General features: G+C 48.9%; 1 protein-coding gene across 1 annotated transcript in view; it reads left to right on the top strand.

The window, feature by feature from the left end:
• tln1 (talin 1) overlaps positions 1-22,285 on the top strand; it is a 41,530-nt gene that overhangs the window by 15,888 nt on the left and 3,357 nt on the right. Inside the window, exons 8-55 of the mRNA XM_034709128.1 lie at positions 1-23; positions 112-172; positions 270-374; positions 607-762; positions 1,121-1,222; positions 1,464-1,540; positions 1,644-1,824; positions 2,047-2,160; positions 2,291-2,399; positions 2,567-2,775; positions 3,364-3,462; positions 4,630-4,797; positions 4,882-5,176; positions 5,325-5,491; positions 5,571-5,699; positions 5,904-6,017; positions 6,294-6,407; positions 6,536-6,670; positions 6,794-6,922; positions 7,172-7,274; positions 7,363-7,571; positions 7,786-7,905; positions 8,016-8,213; positions 8,388-8,527; positions 8,714-8,807; positions 8,986-9,075; positions 9,170-9,292; positions 9,443-9,586; positions 9,825-9,986; positions 10,599-10,739; positions 10,821-11,002; positions 11,094-11,226; positions 11,373-11,474; positions 11,574-11,744; positions 11,911-12,159; positions 12,440-12,559; positions 12,762-12,908; positions 13,040-13,206; positions 13,713-13,896; positions 14,101-14,226; positions 14,607-14,723; positions 14,804-14,989; positions 15,441-15,548; positions 17,576-17,681; positions 19,435-19,559; positions 20,211-20,336; positions 21,346-21,408; positions 21,552-21,734. The exon at positions 1-23 is cut by the window's left edge and continues 105 nt beyond it. Of these exons, the coding sequence (XP_034565019.1) occupies positions 1-23; positions 112-172; positions 270-374; positions 607-762; positions 1,121-1,222; positions 1,464-1,540; positions 1,644-1,824; positions 2,047-2,160; positions 2,291-2,399; positions 2,567-2,775; positions 3,364-3,462; positions 4,630-4,797; positions 4,882-5,176; positions 5,325-5,491; positions 5,571-5,699; positions 5,904-6,017; positions 6,294-6,407; positions 6,536-6,670; positions 6,794-6,922; positions 7,172-7,274; positions 7,363-7,571; positions 7,786-7,905; positions 8,016-8,213; positions 8,388-8,527; positions 8,714-8,807; positions 8,986-9,075; positions 9,170-9,292; positions 9,443-9,586; positions 9,825-9,986; positions 10,599-10,739; positions 10,821-11,002; positions 11,094-11,226; positions 11,373-11,474; positions 11,574-11,744; positions 11,911-12,159; positions 12,440-12,559; positions 12,762-12,908; positions 13,040-13,206; positions 13,713-13,896; positions 14,101-14,226; positions 14,607-14,723; positions 14,804-14,989; positions 15,441-15,548; positions 17,576-17,681; positions 19,435-19,559; positions 20,211-20,336; positions 21,346-21,408; positions 21,552-21,734 (6,606 nt within the window). The remainder of the gene's footprint in view (positions 24-111; positions 173-269; positions 375-606; positions 763-1,120; positions 1,223-1,463; positions 1,541-1,643; positions 1,825-2,046; positions 2,161-2,290; positions 2,400-2,566; positions 2,776-3,363; positions 3,463-4,629; positions 4,798-4,881; positions 5,177-5,324; positions 5,492-5,570; positions 5,700-5,903; positions 6,018-6,293; positions 6,408-6,535; positions 6,671-6,793; positions 6,923-7,171; positions 7,275-7,362; positions 7,572-7,785; positions 7,906-8,015; positions 8,214-8,387; positions 8,528-8,713; positions 8,808-8,985; positions 9,076-9,169; positions 9,293-9,442; positions 9,587-9,824; positions 9,987-10,598; positions 10,740-10,820; positions 11,003-11,093; positions 11,227-11,372; positions 11,475-11,573; positions 11,745-11,910; positions 12,160-12,439; positions 12,560-12,761; positions 12,909-13,039; positions 13,207-13,712; positions 13,897-14,100; positions 14,227-14,606; positions 14,724-14,803; positions 14,990-15,440; positions 15,549-17,575; positions 17,682-19,434; positions 19,560-20,210; positions 20,337-21,345; positions 21,409-21,551; positions 21,735-22,285) is intronic.

Here is a 22,285-nt window from a genome sequence, read left to right on the forward strand (position 1 = left end):
AAGCACAAGCCGGGATTCTTAGAGTGAGCAACCGTTTCCATGGTTACCTGTCTTATTATTATTATTGGATGTCCCTCTGTCCTCTCTTACTCTGACGTGTTTGGTCCTCAGTCTGAAGGAGTTTCTGCCCAAAGAGTACATCAAGAACAAAGGAGAGAGGAAGATCTTCCAGGTAAGAGACCCTCTGCTCACCTGTCTGGTTTATCCATGTGTGTCTGAGTTACCTGTTACCTGAGTTAGTCCTCTTTGTGTCACCTGTCTCTCTGCAGGCTCATAAAAACAGTCAGAACATGACGGAGATCGAGGCTAAAGTCAGCTACGTGAAGCTAGCTCGCTCTCTAAAAACATACGGAGTCTCTTTCTTCCTGGTCAAGGTGAGAACAAACTGCTTCCACAGGTGAGGCTGATGAATTAACAACACGTGGACGAGTTTAGATGAACTCTAGTGACCTAAGAGAAGCTGTGTTTGCACCTCCCGCTGTATTTCCAGGCTGCTGTCAAGTTTGATAGACATGAATTCATGACCTTCATTACCCTCTCCACCCGGCACACCTGTACCTGTACCTGAACCTGTACTTGTACCTGTACCTGTATCTGTACCTGTAGGAGAAGATGAAGGGGAAGAACAAGCTGGTCCCTCGCCTCCTCGGCATTACAAAGGAGAGCGTGATGAGAGTGGACGAGAAGACGAAGGAGGTGATCCAGGAGTGGAACCTGACCAACATCAAACGCTGGGCGGCCTCGCCAAAGAGCTTCACCCTGGTGAGAGAGAGACAGAGAGAGAAACAGAGAGAGAGAGAGAGAATGAATTGAAATTGAAAAAAATTGAGAGAGAGAGATTCTGTTAAAGAACGTTTCCTTACTGAGTCAACCAATCAGAAGCTCTGATCAAAGTGAGTGCACTTTATGTCAGCACTGGCTCCTCCCTCTGACCTTTGACCTAGAACACGGCATCACCTGTGTCACTTGTCTCTAAAGCAGGCCTGTCCCCCTCTGTGACTAAAGTGTCTGCGTGCGTGTGTGTGTGTGTGTGTGTGTGTGTGTGTGTGTGTGTGTGTGTGTATGTATGTATGTATGTGCGCGTGCGTGGATGCGTGTGTTTGTGTGTGTGTTGTTTCAGGACTTTGGAGATTATCAGGACGGGTATTATTCTGTTCAGACCACAGAGGGAGAGCAGATTGCTCAGCTGATCGCGGGTTACATCGACATCATTCTCAAAAAGGTAACACACACACACACAAACACAATCACAGTCACACATACACACACACACACACACACACACACACACACACACACACACACACAGACACAGAGATACATACACAGAGAGAAAAAGACACACACACTGACATCTGAGATAAGTTTTAAAATGCAAACTATTTGTCATCAATTTCTGAATGTGTGTGTGTGTGCGTGCGTGTGTGTGTGTGTGTGTGTGTGTGTGTGTGTGTGTGTAACAGAAAAAGAGTAAGGATCATTTTGGGCTAGAGGGCGATGAGGAGTCCACGATGCTGGAGGACTCGGTGTCTCCAAAGAAGTGAGTGTTTGTCACTGACGCTGTGACCTCAGGTGACCTGAGGTGATTACAGGTGTCTCCCTCTCCCTGGGTGTGAAGATTAATCCTTCTTCTCTCCTCTTAGGTCCACCCTGCTGCAGCAGCAGTTTAACCGGGTGGGGAAGGTGGAGACGGGTTCCGTGGCTCTGCCCGCCATCATGAGATCCGGAGCCGGAGGTCCAGAGAGTTTCCAGATGGGCTCCATGCCTCAGGCCAAACAACACATCACCAGCGGCCAGATGCACCGTGGACACATGCCCCCCCTGGTAACACACGCACACACACACACAATGCGATATATATGTTATAATGTGATATAATGTAATATGATGTTATATAATGTTATATAATGTGTTATAATGTAATATAATGTGATATTATCTTATATACTGTGATATATTGATCGTATATAATAAGCTGTGCCTTCTCGAACTGTAAGCTCTCTCAGATTCAGCTCACTGTGACATCACTTCTCTGTGTCTCTGCAGACGTCGGCCCAGCAGGCTCTGACTGGAACCATTAACTCCAGCATGCATGCGGTGCAGGCGGCTCAGGCCGCTTTGGATGACTTCGACACTCTGCCGCCACTGGGAACAGACGCCGTGAGATTTAACCCTTAACTTACCTGAGATAATTTACCTGAGAGCATTAAGTTAACCCTGCATTACCTGCGTGATCTGAGACCTGCTGTCAGACCAGAACTTTATGTGTGTTCTCTGTTCCTTTGTTTAGGCGTCTCAAGCGTGGCGGAAAAACAAGATGGATGAGTCCAAACATGAGATCCACTCTCAGGTGGACGCCATAACAGCAGGCACCGCCTCTATGGTCAACCTCACTGCAGGTACAGACACCTGAACCAAACTCTGTATCTGGGTTTTATGCCCTGATTTTAAACTCTGAGGTCAAAATGTAATGTCAAAGAATCCTGTGATCGTCTTCTGAAACTCATTGGACTGCTCCAAGGTCACCTCACTGTCAGACCCTAACCATCTGTCCACCTGTCCTCAGGTGACCCTGCAGAGACTGACTACACAGCAGTGGGCTGTGCCGTCACCACCATCTCTTCCAATCTGACGGAGATGTCCAAGGGCGTGAAGCTGCTGGCAGCTCTGATGGACGATGAAGGAGGGAATGGTCAGCATCTCCTGGGAGCAGCCAAAAACCTAGCCGGTGCCGTTTCTGACATGTTAAAGACCGCACAGCCCGCCAACACCGAGGTACGGAGAATACCTGAGAGACAAACAGGAAGACAGGGGTCAGACATGGACAGGTAGAGACAGTTTATAGAGACAGACAGGTAGAGACAGATTATAGAGACAGACAGGTAGAGATAGTTTATAGAGACAGACAGGTAGAGATAGTTTATAGAGACAGACAGGTAGAGATAGTTTATAGAGACAGACAGGTAGAGATAGTTTATAGAGACAGACAGGTTAATAGAGACAGACAGGTAGAGATAGTTTATAGAGACAGACAGGTAGAGACAGATTATTGAGACAGACAGGTAGAGACAGATTATAGAGACAGACAGGTAGAGATAGTTTATAGAGACAGACAGGTTAATAGAGACAGACAGGTAGAGATAGTTTATAGAGACAGACAGGTAGAGACAGATTATAGAGACAGACAGGTAGAGATAGTTTATAGAGACAGATAGGTTAATAGAGACAGACAGGTAGAGATAGTTTATAGAGACAGACAGGTAGATTTATTTGGTATAAGACATGAGACTGATGTTCTTTCTCCTCTCCTTATCTCCTTTCCTTGTCTCCTTTCTGTGTTCCCTTCCTGTCTCATGACATCAGCCTCGGCAGATCCTGCTGCAGGCTGCAGGAAACGTGGGTCAGGCCAGCGGAGAGCTGCTGTCTCACATCGGAGAGACTGACACGGACCCTCAGTTCCAGGTGAGTCTGTCTTCACAAACTGCTGCTCCTGTTTTAACCTCAGAGTGAGGAGAAAACTTTGAAGAGCCGCAGAGTCCAATATCAACAACCTGCTGATGTGTGAGGGAGCTCTCTGCCCTGATCCAAGACTGTCAGGCGAATCCCTGCTCCAGGATTGTTAGGCTGAGCCCTGATCCAAATGCTATTAAGTTTATATAAGAGAAGACATCAGGATGTTTTAAAGTGTGTGCGTTTGATGTGTGTGTGTGTGTTTGATGCGTGTGTGTGTTTGATACGTGTGTGTTTGGTGCGTGTGTTTGGTCTGTGTGTGTTTGGTAGGTGTGTTTGATGTGTACCTGTGTTAGTTCGTAGGTAGAGGATCGGTCAGAGGGAACCGGTGCAGAGTCCGCTCGTACTCTCTGATGATGGTAACACACCTGAGCTAAAGATCAATCCTGATTTACAGAAACCATCCAATCAAACCTCCGATTACCTGATCCCATCTGTCAATCATATTTCCCCTGTCCGTCAGAATTTCAGTCCTGTACACCTGAGACTTCCTCCTGAACCATTCCTTCAAAATAAAAGTCCTCTTAACTCAAGTTCTGACCCAGTACTGGTGATGACACCTGTGACTGACACACCTGAGAGAAGACAAATCTGATAATCTACACATTCACAACTCACATCAGCTTTGCTCTGCAAGTAAGAAGTTGGCGGGGCCACAGATATACCATCCATTGATTTTGAGAAGTGACCATATTTGGACAAAAAGGGTTGGGACTGTTTGTTTAGGTCAGCATGATAACCACATGTCAGCCCCAGGTGTCCCCCCTCTGACTCCTCCCGTATCTGACTTCTTCCTCTCTTCCTGCTCTCTGTGACTATAAATGAACATGTTGTGTTGAAGAAGAAACTAGAGATTGAGACGATAAACTCATTAGTGTTTACTGAGGGAACAAATCAGATGAGGAGGAGGAACATTTACTATAGACTGATATACAATCAGAGGAGTCGCCCCCCGCTGGCTGTTAGAGAGAATGCATGTATATGTCTCTTCTGATAATCGGTTTGTGGTTGTGGGTCATTTTATAAATCTCTGTTATTCTAATCACTCATTTTTACGCATCACCCTTCTTGTCTGAGCGTTTAGAACTGATGCTAACTGACGGATCTCTTTTGCTGCAGGACATGCTAATGCAGCTAGCTAAAGCGGTGGCTAGTGCGGCGGCTGCTTTGGTTCTGAGGGCGAAGAACGTGGCTCAGAAGAGCGAGGACTCGGCTCAACAGAACCGAGTCATCGCTGCAGCCACGCAGTGCGCTCTGTCCACGTCACAGCTGGTGGCCTGCACCCGGGTGAGTTTACCTGACAGAGAACACTCTCACCTGGACTGTGTGCATGATTTCCTGCAGTAAGTGAATGCATCACGTGTCCTTCAGGTGGTGGCTCCCACCATCAGCTCCCCGGTGTGTCAGGAGCAGCTGATCGAGGCGGGAAAGCTGGTGGCTAAATCAGTGGAGGGCTGCGTGGAGGCATCACAAGGAGCGACCAATGACGAGGGGCTCCTGAAGCAGGTGGGCGTGGCCGCCACAGGTGTGACTCAGGCGCTCAACGAGCTGCTGCAGCACATCAAGCAGTACGCCAGCGGGGGACACCCGATCGGACGACACGGAGAGGCCACGGACCGAATCCTCGACGTCACCGAGAACATCTTCAGCTCCATGGGAGACGCAGGTGGGTGGAGCCTATCACATTTAAGGTCTGATGGAGGTAGGTGACCTTCAGGTGACCTATAGGTGACCTTTTGGTGACCTTCAGGTGACATACAGGTGACCTTCAAGTGACCTTCCACTCAGGCTCACAGGTTTCCTCCCTCCTTCAGGTGAGATGGTGCGGCAGGCTCGTATCCTCGCTCAGGCCACCTCTGATCTGGTCAACGCCATCAAGATGGACGCTGAAGCGGAGTCTGACCTGGAGAACTCTCGCAAACTGCTGTCAGCTGCCAAACTGCTCGCTGACGCCACGGCAAAGATGGTGGAGGCTGCAAAGGTCAGTGGCGCTGTTTACTTGTTGACCTGTCGGCCTCGTCACAGCTGACTGTTACTGACCAATGTGTGTGTGTGTTCAGGGAGCAGCAGCGAACCCAGACAGTGAGGAGCAGCAGCAGAAGCTCAGGGAAGCAGCTGAAGGTCTCCGTATGGCCACAAATGCTGCCGCACAGAACGCCATCAAGAAACGGCTCGTCAACAAGCTGGAGGTAAGAGGGGGCAGAGCTTCAACCAAACACTCCTGAGTCCTGTCAGAGCTCAGCAGGTCCTCATGAGGTAGACTCTGCCCTGGTATGACAGACAGAGAAGCAGTTCCTCTGGTGGTCAAAGAGGATATTCCTCTTTTATCTGATATTCTCACCTGTAATAAACTTGTGTCTGTGTGTGTGTTTGTGTTTTCTATTTCCTCTCAGAATGCAGCCAAGCAGGCGGCAGCAGCAGCGACTCAGACGATCGCTGCAGCTCAACATGCAGCTTCATCCAACAAGAACCCGGCAGCTCAGCAACAACTGGTCCAGAGCTGCAAGGTAACACACACACACACACACACACACACACACACACACACACACACACACACACACACACACACACACACACACACACACACCCATACCTGTGATTATTGAACAAACACCTTCCATGATGTTAAAGTTTTCTGTGTGTGTCTGTGTTTGTCTGTGTGTCTGTGTGTGTGTGTGTGTGTGTGTGTGTGTGTGTGTGTGTGTGTGTCTGTGTCTGTGTGTCTGTGTGTGTGTGTGTGTGTGTGTGTGTGTGTGTGTGTGTGTGTGTTTTAACACCAGGTGGTAGCAGAGCAGATCCCTCAGCTGGTTCAGGGAGTCAGAGGCAGTCAGTCTCAGCCCGACAGTCCTAGCGCTCAGCTCGCTCTCATCAGTGCCTCACAGAACTTCCTGCAGGTAAACACACACACCTGGGGACCCGTATGTAGTGCCCCCTGAAACCCAGCAGTAACGGTCAGAATCACCTGGGACTCAGCTGCTCCTGATTATAAACAAACACTTACCATTGCTGTGTCTCTGTCCAGCCCGGAGCTAGGATGGTGACAGCGTCCAAGTCCACGGTTCCCACCATCAGTGACCAGGCATCAGCCATGCAGCTTAGCCAGTGTGCCAAGAACCTGGCCAGCGCCCTGACTGAGCTCCGCACGGCGTCTCAGAAGGTAAACACACCCACAGGAACACACCTTTAAGTAACTTCATGTTTCTGCATGTTTCACTGTGATCTCATCATCTCTGTATGTGTGTGTGTGTTTCTCTGTGTGTGTGTGTTTGTGTGTGTTCAGGCTCAGGAGGCGTGCGGTCCGCTGGAGATCGATAACGCTCTGTCGATGGTCAGAGGACTGGAGAAAGACCTGCTGGAGGCCAAAGCTTCCTCTCAGGAGGGCAAACTGAAACCTCTACCTGGAGAGACGGTGAGACACACACACACACACACACACACACACACACACACACACACACACACACACACACACACACACACACACACACACACACACACACACACACACACACAAGCACACACACAAGCACACAAACAGACTTATCAATGCATTTGTACATAAACATACTTTGTGTGTATAAAATATAACTGACAGGTGATTCCTCGTGTGTGTGTTTCTGTGTGTGTGTTTCTCTGTCTATGTGTGTGTGTGTATCAGCTGGAGAAATGCTCTCAGGATGTGGGGACGAGCACTAAAGCGGTGAGCTCAGCCATGGCTCAGCTGCTGAGTGAAGCCACGCAAGGCAATGAGAACTACACAGGTGAGCTCTGATGATGATATCATGACCTCACATTTACCTGTCAGCTCTGTGTCTGCTGTAATCTCCAATGTCCCTCGTGTCGTCACAGGTATGGCAGCTCGAGATGTCGCTCAGGCTCTGAAGTCGCTAGCGTCTGCAGCTCGAGGAGTTGCAGCCACCACGGACGATCCCCAGGCTCGAACAGCCATGTTGGACTGCGCCCGAGACGTCATGGACAAATCAGCCAATCTGATCGAAGAGACAAAGAGAGCCATCGCCAAACCAGGAGACGCTGAGAGTCAACAGAGGCTAGCTCAGGTCAGAGACACACACACACACACAAAGACACACACACACACACACACACACACACACACACACACACACACACACACACACACACACACAGATACACAGACACACGAGCAGAGGGATCATTCAGATCTGGTCCTCTAAATATAAACACTTTATGTGATAACAGTGAGTGTAAATGTATGATTCATTGTCTGTGTGTTCATGTGTGTGTGTGCAGGTGGCCAAAGCAGTGTCTCAGGCTTTGAACAGGAGTGTGAACTGCCTGCCTGGTCAGAGAGATGTTGACAACGCCATCAGGACTGTGGGCGAGGCCAGCAAGACTCTGCTCTCTGATTCAGTGAGTATATCTGACTGGGCTTTCTACTCCTTGTGGTACCTTAAGTTACCGGTCAGCCTGCTGATACTCCGCTCTGTCTCATGGCGTCTGTCCTCTTCCTCTCTCTTCAGTTCCCATCCAGTGGGCGGAGCTTCCAGGAGGTCCAGTCTCAGCTGAATGAGGTGGCGGCCGGTCTGAACCAATCAGCTAATGAGGTGGTGCAAGCCTCTAGAGGTACCACCCAGGACCTGGCCCGGGCCACCAGCAAGTTCGGACATGACTTCAGCACCTTCCTGGAGGCCGGGAAAGACATGGCAGGAACTTCACAGGTGAGGAGGAGTGTTCACACCTGAGTGATGGAGGTCAAACCGTGTGTTGTTGAGGTGAACCTGAGGAGGACTCCTGAGAACCTCCGTCAGACTCTCTGGATGTTTTTATTTGAATAGACTTTAAAGCTGCTGTCTCTGAAACGTGTCTAACTGTTCTCTCCTGGTCTCCTGCAGTCCAAAGAGGACCAGACTCAGGTGGTCTCTAACCTGAAGACCATCTCCATGTCCTCCAGCAAACTGCTGCTGGCTGCTAAAGCTCTTTCCACAGACCCGTCCTCCCCCAACCTCAAGAACCAGCTGGCCTCCGCCGCCAGGTAGGACACACGTTTCTGTCTATCTGTCTGTCTGTCTGTCTGTCTGTCTGTCTGTCTGTCTGTCTGTTTCTCATGTCTCATCTCTCTCTCTCTCTCTCTCTCTCTCTCTCTCTCTCTCTCTCTCTCTCTCTCTCTCTCTCTCTCTCTCTCTCTCTCTCTCTCTCTCTCTCTGTCTCTCTTTTTCAGGGCGGTGACAGAAAGCATCAATCAGCTGATCACCATGTGCACTCAGCAGGCCCCGGGTCAGAAAGAGTGTGACAATGCCCTCAGAGAGCTGGAGGTACACACACACACACACACACACACACACACACACACACACACACACACACACACACACACACACACACACACACACACACACACACACACACACACACACACACACACACACACAAATCACCTGAGTAGTGTATGTTTGGTGACCTTGTGTTGTGTGTGTCCGTGTGTGTGTGTAGTCGGTGAAGGGGATGCTGGAGAACCCGACAGAGGCTGTGAACGAGTCGTCGTACTTTGACTGCATTGACAGCGTGATGGAGAACTCGAAGGTAAACACACTCTCAGCCTGATCGCAGCAACGGTTAAGACCCGGGTCAGGAATAATCCACCACCACTCACCTCTCACCTCTCACCTGTGCTCAGGTACTGGGTGAGTCCATGGCAGGTATTTCCCATCATGCAAAGAACTCCAACCTTCCTGAGTTTGGGGATTCAGTGAGCGGAGGATCGAAGGCTCTGTGTGGTCTGACGGAGGCTGCAGCTCAGGTGAGGGTCCTCTTTGTTCTGTTAAGGATCCAGACTTCTGTGAGAGTCCTCTTTGATTTGTTGAGGATCCAGACTCAGATGAGAGTCCTCATTGATCTGTTGAGGATCCAGACTCAGGTGTTGTAACTGAACCCTGATTTTTGTCTGCAGGCAGCTTATCTGGTGGGTGTGTCAGACCCTAACAGCTCAGCTGGTCAGAAGGGTCTGGTGGACCCGGCTCAGTTTGCCCGGGCTAACCAGTCCATCCAGATGGCCTGTCAGAACCTGGTGGACCCGGCCTGCACCCAGTCTCAGGTACTTGCCCAGCCTCACCTGAGACATCATCATCGTTTACACCTGTTCTTTCCTCTAATGAGTTCCAATGTTTTTTGTTTGTGTGTGTGTGTGTGTGTGTGTGTGTGTGTGTGTGTGTGTGTGTGTGTGTGTGTGTGTGTGTGTGTGTGTGTGTGTGTGTGTGTGTGTGTGTGTGTGTGTGTGTGTGCGTGCATGTGCGTGCGTGCGTGCGTGCGTGCGTGCGTTTGTGTGTGTTCAGGTGCTCTCTGCTGCCACCATCGTAGCCAAACACACCTCAGCTCTATGTAACGCCTGCCGCCTCGCCTCCTCTAAGACATCAAACCCTGTGGCGAAGAGGCAGTTCGTCCAGTCCGCCAAAGAGGTCGCCAACACCACCGCCAACCTGGTCAAGTCCATCAAGGTGCGTGTCGGTCCTTCAGAGTCTGCCTCTGACATGCTCACCTGTTCACAGCTGCTTTGAATGACACACCTGAATGAATGTGCGTTCCTGCTGCTGTCGTAAGACGTAAACACAGTGAGAACAGCTTAAGCCCCGCTCACTCTGATGCACCTGACCAATCATAGACAGCCTGAGTCAGAAAGGTCCAGCTCCCAGAGTCCGTCCCTGATAGGTGTCTGAGTCACATTGCCCTCTGCAGGTAGATTCCCCTCTGAACACCTGACCTGAGTCCAGGTGAAGGATCCAGACAAGTCCTCTAAGGAAGACCCTTTTTTACACCTCTCAGACAGAGAGGACGGTGCAGCACAGGAAACTGGGGGCGAGTGGGGGACTGACATGAGGGAAAGAGGCCGCAGGCTGGAATGGAACCCGGGCCGCCCGCTATACGGGACGCAACCTTACCATTAGGCTAAATCTGAAGACCTTTACCCTCCAAATCAGCAGCTCCGTCAGGGATGCCCGACCAATCAGCACATCTGCTGTCCTGTGTGTGTTCTAATAATCTGTGTGTGTGTGTGTGTGTGTGTGTGTGTGTGTGTGTGTGTGTGTGTGTGTGTGTGTGTGTGTGTTCAGGCTCTGGACGGAGCCTTTAACCAGGAGAACAGGGAGAAATGTCGAGCAGCGACTGGACCTCTGATTGAAGCCGTGGATAATCTGACCGCCTTCGCCTCTAACCCAGAGTTCGCCAGCATCCCGGCTCAGATCAGCCCTGAGGTCAGTCTCACCTGGAGGGTTCACCTGTTTTCATACTTCTCTGCTACTCCTTCTTCACCTCCTCCTCTTCATCCTCCTCAGGGTCATGCTGCCATGGAGCCCATTGTCGTGGCAGCAAAGATGATGCTGGAGAGCTCCACCGGTCTGATCCAGACCGCCCGCTCTCTTGCTGTCAACCCCAAAGACCCGCCAAAATGGTCGGTGCTCGCTGGACACTCCAGGACGGTCTCTGACTCCATCAAGAAGCTCATCACCAACATGAGGTACAGACAGACCACTACCTGACCAGGTCCACCTGCTGCTCACACAGTAGAGCGGTGACTGAAGAGTGTGTGTGTGTGTGTGTGTTCACAGAGAGAAGGCTCCCGGGCAGAGAGAGTGTGATGATGCTATTGAGGTGTTGAACGGTTGCATCAGAGAGGTCGACCAGGCGTCACTCGCTGCTATCAGCCAACAGCTCACACCACGAGAGGACATCTCCATGGAGGTAATACACTCACACACACTCACCCACTCTCACACACACACACACACACACACACACACACACACACACACACACACACACACACACACAGACACACACAAACAGATACACACAGTGTGTGATAATAAATCTTGTCTCTGTCTCAGACACTCCACGAGCAGATGGCGGCGTCCGTCCATGAGATCAGTAACCTGATCGATCCGGTCGCTGTGGCTGCTCGATCTGAGGCCTCCCAGCTCGGACACAAGGTACACACACACAAACACACACAGAGACACACACACACTAACACACACTGGTTTGAACAGTTGTCGTTTTAAACTGGAGTCTGTGTCTCACCTCTCCAGGTGTCTCAGATGGTCAGTTACTTTGAGCCCCTCATCATGGCGGCCATCGGCACGGCGTCTAAGATCCTGAGCAGCCAGCAGCAGATGGCGGTCTTAGACCAGACCAAGACCCTGACAGAGTCCGCCCTGCAGATGCTCTACACTGCCAAGGAGGCCGGAGGAAACCCCAAGGTGAGAAGACGGGTGTCTCACCTGTGAGGGAGACATCAGGTGTTAGCTTAAATCAGAGACTGGAACAGAGACACGTACCTGTGTCCTCAGGACGCTCACTTGCAGGAGGCTGTGGTCTTACAGTGTTCTAATATATATAAACGTGTGTGTGCATGTTTGTGTGCAGGCAGCTCACATGCAGGAGGCTCTGGAGGAGTCGGTGCAGATGATGAAGGAGGCAGTGGATGATCTCGGGGCCACCCTGGCTGAAGCAGCGAGTGCAGCGGGGGCAGTGGGTGGCATGGTGGACTCCATCAATGACGCCATCAACAAGATGGAGGACTCGCCTGCTCTGGAACCTGAAGGCACCTTCGTGGACTATCAGACCACCATGGTGAAGACGGCCAAGGCCATCGCCGTCACCGTGCAGGAGATGGTGAGCCCTGGCTTGATGAAGTAGATTTAATGACAGGAAGTACAAATATTAACCTCGTCTCTGGACGCTGCAGCCAATCAGAGCAGCGGAACCTGTGATGTCACATTAGCCTGCAGGGCTGGTTAGCTGAGACTTTGTGGGAGGTTGACAGTGTTGATATATTTGATAGAGCAGCATCGTACCTGTGCTCTCTGTGATTGAAAACACTACTGTGCACATCTGTTGATCCGAACTAGAGATGAGTTTCCCAGACTGACGTCCTGCTGTGTTTCCTCGTCAGGTGACCAAGTCGAACACGAACCCTGACGATCTCGGAGGGTTAGCCAACCAGCTGACCAACGAGTTTGGAAATCTGGCCGATGAGGCCAAATACGCAGCGATCACAGCAGAGAACGACGAGGTGAGCACCTTGGACCCTCACTGATCATGTCTCCTGATGTTTGTCTGCTGTTTATTCTGTTGACACCTGTGTGTGTGTGTGTGTGTGTGTGTGTGTGTGTGTGTGTGTGTGTGTGTGTGTGTGTGTGTGTGTGTGTGTGTGTGTGTGTGTGTGTGTGTGTGTGTGTGTGTGTGTGTGTGTGTGTGTGTGTTTGTGTACTCAGATTGGCTCCCACATTAAGAAGCAGGTGGGCGAGCTTGGATTCAGCTGCACCGGTCTGGTGACCAAAGCCGGAGCTCTGCAATGCAGCCCCAACGACTCGTTCACCAAGAAGGAGCTGATTGAGAGCGCCCGCAAAGTCTCCGAGAAGGTTGGATCATAATCACTCTGCGCCTCTCTGCGCCTTCACACACTCTGCGCCTTCACACAAAGCTTCCACACTCTTCATGTTTCCTTCGAGCAGATTCCTCAGGTGCTAACAGCCTGCTCCTCTCCCTGCAGGTGTCTCATGTGTTAGCATCCCTGCAGGCCGGTAACCGTGGCACGCAGGCCTGCATCACTGCCGCCAGTGCCGTGTCCGGGATCATCGCTGACCTCGACACCACCATCATGTTCGCCACTGCCGGGACTCTGAACAGAGAGAATGCAGAGACGTTCGCTGACCACAGGTACAGACGCCATGAGACGTTCACTGACCACAGGTACAGACGCCATGAGACATTCACTGATCTCTCGTACAGACTATATGAGACGTTCACTGACCACAGGTACCAACACCATGAGACGTTCAGTGACCTGATGTACAGGCACCATGAGACGTTCACTGACCTCAGGTACAGGCGCCATGAGACATTCACTGACCATAGGTACAGACACCATGAGACGTTCACTGACCTTAGGTACAGACACCATGAGACGTTCACTGACCACAGGTACAGACACCATGAGACGTTCACTGACCTCAGGTCAGACACCATGAGACGTTCACTGACCTTAGGTACAGACGCTATGAGACGTTCACTGACCTCAGGTACAGACCTCTCAGGTACAGACACCATGAGACTTTCACTGACCACAGGTACCGACATGCTGGTCTTGAAGAGACCCCAGTGCTGTGTTTGAAGATATCATGACTCTCTATAAAGACCATGTAATGCTCTGTGTGTGATTTTAGGGAGCTGATCCTGAAGACGGCCAAAGCTCTGGTGGAGGACACCAAGCTGCTGGTCTCTGGAGCCGGAGCGAGTCAGGAGAAACTGGCTCAGGCCGCCCAGTCCTCCGTTTGCACAATCACCAAACTGGCTGATGTGGTCAAACTGGGAGCTGCCAGTCTGGGATCAGAGGACCCAGAGACACAGGTACATGGAACCCCTCTGAAGCAGCAGAGTCCACGTTAGTCCTTCAGTGTCCTTCCACACCTGTCACTTTGGTCCTCTTGAACTTAGCTCTGCCCGTGTGAGCCTTTATTTGTGTGTAAGGCTGCACAGTGCCTCCTACTGGTCGGATGTGGATCTTCAGCCTGACTCACCTTGATACCTGCCTATTTTACCTGATGTCTGCAGGTGGTTCTGATCAATGCAGTGAAGGACGTCGCCAAAGCTCTGGGGAACCTGATTAGCACCACCAAGGCGGCTGCAGGAAAACCACATGATGATCCCAGCATGCTGCATCTCAAGAACTCTGCCAAGGTAACACTCAGGGAGTACTGTGACAGTGTTATCCATGTTTACCTGTAGAACCATCACACCTGAGTCTACCTGTGAGCTCTGAAACACTCAGGACAGAGAGAGAGATTGAAACCAAGAGGAGCATGCAGACGCTCAGCGCCCTCTGTGTGAAGGTGATGATGATGTTTCACCAGCTCATAAATCCAGACTTACAGCAGAGTCTGGGATCAGACTGACCTGCAGCTCTTCTTCGGCAGGTCGCTCTCTTCACAGTGATACATGTCTTCGTTCTGGTTTCATGTGAAGTGGCTCCAGGTGACCGTTCAGGCTCTGAGCCCTGTCTCAGTAGTGCACCTGTGTCAGTCTCCTCTGTAATCCCACCTCTGTCATGTGGCCATCAGGTGATGGTGACCAACGTGACGTCTCTCCTGAAGACGGTGAAGGCGGTGGAGGACGAGGCCACGAAGGGAACCCGGGCTCTGGAGTCCACCATCGAGCACATCAAGCAGGAGCTGGCTGTGAGTGACATCACTGCTGACATCACAACCTTTAACTCACCTGTTTGAAGACAGATCTGACGTCTCTCTCCTGTTCTCAGGTGTTCAGCAGCTCTGAGCATCCTGCAAAGACCACAACACCTGAGGAGTTCATCCGCACGACCAAAGGCATCACCATGGCAACAGCCAAAGCAGTGGCTGCTGGGAACTCGTGTCGTCAGGAGGACATCATCGCAACGGCGAACCTGAGCCGCAGAGCCATCGCCGACATGCTGCACTCCTGCAAGGTGAGCACACAAATCTCCACGCTTCACCTGAACACACCACGGCCGGAGGTTTGCTGTCAGAGAGGAGTGAGGAGTGAGGAGTGAGGAGGTGGAGTGAGGAGTGAGGAGGTGAGGAGAGAGGAGGTGAGGAGAGAGGATAGAGGAAACAAAGGTGAGGAGGGGAGGAGAGTGGAAAGAGGAGGTGAGGATAGAAGGGGGGGAGGTGAGGACAGAGGTGAGGAGAGAGGTGAGGAGGGAGGAGAAAGGAAAGAGGAGGAGAGGAAAGAGGAAGTGAGGAAAGAGGAGAGAGGAAAGAGGAGGTGAGGAGAGAGGAGGTGAGGGCGTTTACATGAAATAAAAATCAGATTTTAAGCAGCGAGGGCGTAACCGCTGTATTAAAGAGTGTTTATGATGCAGATTATAATCTGGGTGTGTGTCTGCGTGTGTGTGTCTGTGTGTCTGTGTGTCTCAGGAAGCAGCCTATCACCCTGAAGTCAGTAATGAGGTCCAGATGAGAGCTCTGCGTTACGGGAACGAGTGTGCGACAGGATACCTCGGCCTGCTGGAGCACGTGCTGGTGGTAAGAGATCATCACCTGCAAACACATACACACACACAGATATACAATCATTTACACACACACACACACACACACACACACACACACACACACACACACAGATATACAAACATTTACACACATACACACACACACACACACACACATCATATCTGACCTCTTCCCTCTCTTCCTCCTCTTCCTCCACTTACGATGTTTTTTTCATACAGATTCAGAACGTGATATTTGGTTTCTGCTAGTGTTTAATAACCTCCTTTTCCTGTTCTTCCTCCTCTTCTGACGTTTTTTTTTGGATGGATTCAGAACCGTGATATTTGCTTTCTCCTAGTGTTTAATAACCTCCTCTCCTTCCTCTTCCTCCTCTTCCTCCTCTTCCTTGCTCTGTCTCTGATCTTTAAACTTGATGATCACTGATGTCGATGCAAGCCGGTGAGTAGGTCACATGACTTACCTGCACAGGTGTGAGGCTGCAGTGATTCATGTTCTGTTAGATCAGGGCATGTTGGAATCATCACACACTGAAGAACCCGATCAGTGTGTGTGTGTGTGTGTGTGTGTGTGTGTGTGTGTGTGTGTGTGTGTGTGTGTGTGTGTGTGTGTCAGTACAGTAGCAAGTGTGTAGTCTCTGTGCATGGTGTGTAATAACTGCATACTTCAGAGCACATCAGCTGATCCTCGCTTGATGTACATCCTGTAATAAAAAGAGTGTTTAATTTGACCTGTAGGGGGCGCTGCAGCTCTCTGGCCCGTAGACTCAGGTCCATCAGCACCGGAGCTGTTTAACCATTTAATCTCACCTGAGTCTCACTGCGATCAGCTGATCAGGACTATCTTATAGATCTGTTAGTGTGTTTGTTTGTGTGTAAGTGTGTTAGTGTATGTTTACGTGTGTGTGTGTGTGTGTGTGTGTTTGTGTGTCAGTGGGACTGTGTGATAGTGTGCTTTGTGTGGGAGTTTGTGCATGCATTCCTGTGCAGTGATGTCCTCTTCTCTCTCTCTCTCTCTCTCTGAACACGAGCTGCTCTATGTTGATCCTTTAAATCTCTGCACCTGTCTCACACCACTCTAACCTGAATACACTGAGAGACACCCAGGACACTCTGAGGACACACACACACACACACACACACACACACACACACACACACACACACACACACACACCACACACACACACACACACACACACACACACACGCGCACACACACACACAAAAGAAAAAAAACTCTCTGTAGAGCAGATCAGGTTTCATTATTGAAGCCGCTGAGATTCAAGCTGCAGCTTGTTCTTGTCTCATTGTAGCTCAGCTTTAACATGATGGAGCAGCTTGTTCCTGTCTCATTGTAGCTCATGTCTAACATGATGGAGCAGCTTGTTCTTGACTCATTGTAGCTCATCTTTAACATGATGGAGCAGCTTGTTCCTGTCTCATTGTAGCTCATCTTTAACATGATGGAGCAGCTTGTTCCTGTCTCATTGTAGCTCACCTCTAACATGATGGAGCAGCTTGTTCCTGTCTCATTGTAGCTCATGTCTAACATGATGGAGCAGCTTGTTCCTGTCTCATTGTAGCTCATCTCTAACATGATGGAGCAGCTTGTTCCTGTCTCATTGTAGCTCATGTCTAACATGATGGAGCAGCTTGTTCTTGTCTCATTGTAGCTCATCTTTAACATGATGGAGCAGCTTGTTCCTGTCTCATTGTAGCTCATCTCTAACATGATAGAGCAGCTTGTCCTTGTCTCATTGTAGCTCATCTCTAACATGATAGAGCAGCTTGTTCCTGAGTCATTGTAGCTCATATTTAACATGATAGAGCAGCTTGTTCTTGTCTCATTGTAGCTCGTCTTTAACATGATAGAGCAGCTTGTTCCTGTCTCACTGTAGCTCATCTCTAACATGTCAGTTGTCTCCAACATAGCTGCTTGTTACAGACACCTCACCTGTCCTAGCAGACGTTTGAACTCACAGAGAATGTCATTGTTAATGAAGTGTGAATTAAAGGTTGTGACACTCTTTCCCTCAGATCATCCAGAAGCCGACTCATGATCTGAAGCAGCAGCTGGCTGGTTACTCCAAGAGGGTGGCGGGCTCTGTCACCGAGCTCATCCAGGCCGCAGAGGCCATGAAAGGTACTGTGACCTTTGACCCTCTAACAACAGGCTCCCCAGAGCTCTTTGTGTACATTAAATGGAGTCAGAGTCCCTCAGGAGCATGGTGCCACAGTATCATATATGTAATCATGGAGGTTATTTTGAAACCACTTTAAGCTCTGCAGGTTTCAGACCTGATGCTCTCAGACCGTCGGAAATAGCTCCTCTGCAGACCGCTTGGTTCAGATCTCGAAGTTTAGCCTCAGTGATGAGTCTGAAATAGCTCCCTCTCATACCCAGTACTCTTATTGAGTCCTGACAGTGTTTGGAGGAGGATTAGTGCAGATCCCTCTGAGGGGTCCAGTTTCAGGCAGCCCTGTCCTGGGATATCCCCCCTCAGTCCGAGGTGAGTACAGAGGACTGAAGGAGATTCTTTGAATGCATCATCAGTCATCCTCATAGTTTATATGGACGTCTCTGAGCTGCACTTTAAGCAGTGTTAGCTGACACTGGACCCCCGGCTTAGGGGGGGGAGCTTCATCACTTCATTCAGACGTCGATGATGATGACGAATATGACCCAGGCAGAGAGGCTGTGAGGGATCAGAGCTGTGATGGATGGTCAGGATCAGGGTTCAACTGGATGTTAGACGCTCAACATCCAGCATCAAATTCAGCCGTCCAATCACAATCCTCCCAACTCTAAATATCAAAGTTCAGCTCTGAAACTCTGAGGATCTGTGATCGTCTTTATTTAGTCTGTACATGTCACGTTTGATTTCCAACATGTGCAAACAAAAGCTGATGGCTTCAGCCAATCAGAGCACAGAAAACATGTCAGCTAGCTGCTAGGCTCGTTAGCTCCAACAACCAACGACGTTCTCCTAGTTCAACATAAGACACAGGCGACATATTCACCAACAGCTCATATATACAGCTACTATATTATATATACAGCTAATATATACAGCTACTATGTTATATATACAGCTGATATATACAGCTAATATATTATATATACATCTAATATATACAGCTACTATGTTATATATACAGCTGATATATAATATATACAGATAATATATTATATATACAGCTAACATATAAAGCTAATATATTATATATACAGCTAATATATAAAGCTAATATATTATATATACAGCTAATATATACAGCTACTATGTTATATATACAGCTAATATATACAGCTAATATATTATATATACATCTAATATATACAGCTAATATGTTATATATACAGCTAATATATACAGCTAATATATTATATATACAGCTAATATATACAGCTAATATGTTATATATACAGCTAATATGTTATATATACAGCTAATATATACAGCTTATATATTATATATACATCTAATATATACAGGTAATATGTTATATATACAGCTAATATATACAGCTAATATATTATATATACAGCTAATATATACAGCTAATGTTATATATACAGCTAATATGTTAAATATACATCTATTACATACAGCTAATATATTATATACAGCAAATATATACAGCTAATATGTTATATATACAGCTTATATATACAGCTAATAGGTTATATATACAGCTAATATATTCAGCTAATATTTTATATATACAGCTAATATATTATATATACAGCTATCCGTATTCCAAGCTGATGGCATAGCAATCATTTGTGAAGAATCCGAGCCGGGATTTAACCCACATACACAACATACATTGTGTATTTAATTGTATGTATTGCGTGTATTGTTTGTTTACTCTGTATTGTGTGTGTGTTGCAGGCACAGAGTGGGTGGACCCTGAGGACCCCACTGTGATTGCAGAGAATGAGCTGCTGGGAGCGGCTGCAGCCATTGAAGCAGCTGCCAAGAAATTGGAGCAGCTGAGACCCCGGACCAAACCCAAGGTTCAGTGGATTAACCACACACACCACAACACACACACACACACACACACACACACACACACACACACACACACACACGCTTACAATGAACAAACACCCTAAACACACTGAGTCTGTAAACCCAACACAGAGTAGGAACCTCAACCAGGTTGACCTTGGTAGAAATCACCTGGAGTAGTTCACCTGGTACAGATCACCTGGTATTATTAACCTGGTACTGATCACCTGTTACAATTAACCTGGTATAGATCCCCTGGTATTATTAACCTGGTATAGATCCCCTGGTACAGATGACCTGGTACCATTAACCTGGTATAGATCACCTGGTACCAATCACCTGGTACCATTAACCCGGTATAGATCCCCTGGTATTATTAACCTGGTATAGATCCCCTGGTACAGATGACCTGGTACAGATGACCTGGTACCATTAACCTGGTATAGATCACCTGGTGTAGATCCCCTGGTACAGATCACCTGGTATATCTGAGCTGTTCTTACTGAGACGATGGATGTCACAGTGACCTTTAGTCTTCTGCTGAACCCCAGCCTGTCTGTTCTCTGGTCAGGTCTGGTCTTGGTCCCGTGACCCTGAATTAACCTGTTTTCTCTCCTGTGCTCTGACCGTGTTTCTTTCTTTCTGTTTTTCAGGAGGCCGATGAGACGCTGAACTTTGAGGAGCAGATTCTGGAGGCAGCCAAGTCGATCGCAGCAGCGACCAGCGCTCTGGTTAAAGCAGCTTCAGCTGCTCAGAGAGAGCTGGTGGCTCAGGGGAAGGTATGACTGAGACCAGGGAACCTCTGTTTATCTGATAATCCGTCTGTATGTCCTTTACTTATTCTGGGAAGCATTCATCCGTCAGCACTACGGCCCAGCAGTCTACAGACGTCCACACCCTGAACAGACACTTTAGTAATCAGACAGAAGGATGGATGCTGAGTGACCTGATCTGACTTTATTTATAGAATAAACTCTGAACTCTACAGGCGGTATTATAGCTGCCCCTAAATGAGAGATCCTGAACTATCCTGGACTCAGAAAGATCCTTTTCTGAACATATCCTCTTTCCACCTAACCTGTAGTAGGTGAGACGTTATCAGCCCTGAAGCTGACATGAAGAGCTGGCAGACAATCGCCTTTCATAATATACTGCGATATCCTTTCTGCTTTAATCAAGTACTCCCAGAGTTTTAATCACCCCCGTCTCTGAGCAGATCTGTGGTTTCATAGTAATGTACAGATCAACAGGTGTGATGTTCCTGTGGTCATGCAGGTGAATCACACACAGGTACAGACTAACAGGTTGAAGTAGGAAAGCTTGCAGAGGTCAGTATGATTAGTGAGTATTACAGGAGGATCTTCAGTCTGATTCAGTGTTTGAGAACTGTTCCTGTAAATCAGGCAGAGAGACTCCATCCTCCACAGTAGTCACAGGAACCCTGAGAACCAAAGACCTGTGAAATCAGTATCCATCACAGACTGAGATGAAGTGTGTCATTCATCACAAGGTGCTGACTTTAAAACTGGACATCAGAGCAGACCTCTACTTTAGAGACATGTCTCACCTGTCTCACCTGTAAGTCTGTCCTCAGTGTTTTCACCTGTCACAGTCTGACCCACGCTCTCTGTCTGCATCCCTTCAAACGGACCTCTGACACCAGCAGCCTGTTCAGTCCAACTCCTGTGTGCGTGAGTGTGTGTGTGAGTGTGTGCGTGAGTGCGTGATGTTTGAACCAGACGCTCACCAGTATCATGTTCTGAGTCTGTTACCTATGTGTGTTTACAGGTGGGGGCGATCCAGGCCAACGCGGTGGATGATGGTCAGTGGTCTCAGGGACTGATCTCAGCTGTAAGTTTGTCTGTCTGTCTGTCTGTCTGTCTGTCTGTCTGTCTGTCTGTCTGTCTGTCTGTCTGTCTGTCTGTCAGCCTGTCTGTCTGTCTGTCTGTCTGTCTATCTGTCTGTCTAACCATCAATGACCTCTGACACTTCAGGCTCGGATGGTTGCAGCGGCAACCAACAACTTGTGTGAGGCAGCCAACTCGGCGGTTCAGGGACACGCCAGTGAGGAGAAACTCATCTCCTCAGCCAAACAGGTTGCAGCGTCCACCGCCCAGCTTCTGGTCGCCTGTAAGGTGAAGGCCGACCAGGACTCCCAGACCATGAAGAGACTACAGGTAACACAATAACACACAATGTAGACACTCACACTCGCCATGCTCACCTGTCTGTAGTCTGAGTGACCTCACCTGTAATGATGTGTTCACACCAAACACAAATTAAATCATTCACGTGAATGAATTACATGTAAAGTCAATGTAGAGACGCGAGTAGTGGTCTGGAAGTGCAAGTCGCATGATATGTGAATTCATTCGCGAGAGCTGAAATATCTGAACTCCAGCGAATCTATTGCGCTGTGATGGCCAATCAGAGTGCAGATCACCTGGTGACGTGTGGTGTGACGTACGGACCAGTGGAGGTTCCTTCATCTGGAATATATGGGACACTTTGATTGTATCTCTGTGCAGCTTCCCTGAACTCTGTGACTCTACCTGTTTTTACGGGATCAGGAATAAACAGGAGCTCACTGTGAGGACAAAGACTGAAGAGGAGTATTTGACAAGTTGTGAAAAATTTTCTGTCACTTGAATCCAGCTATAGGTTGTAGTAGGAAGTTAGCCCCGACACAGCCCCGCATAACTGACTTCCCCATTCAAGTTCTGCAAGT

The sequence above is a fragment of the Notolabrus celidotus genome, chromosome 19, assembly GCF_009762535.1.
Source record: "Notolabrus celidotus isolate fNotCel1 chromosome 19, fNotCel1.pri, whole genome shotgun sequence".
Lineage (NCBI taxonomy): Eukaryota > Metazoa > Chordata > Actinopteri > Labriformes > Labridae > Notolabrus > Notolabrus celidotus.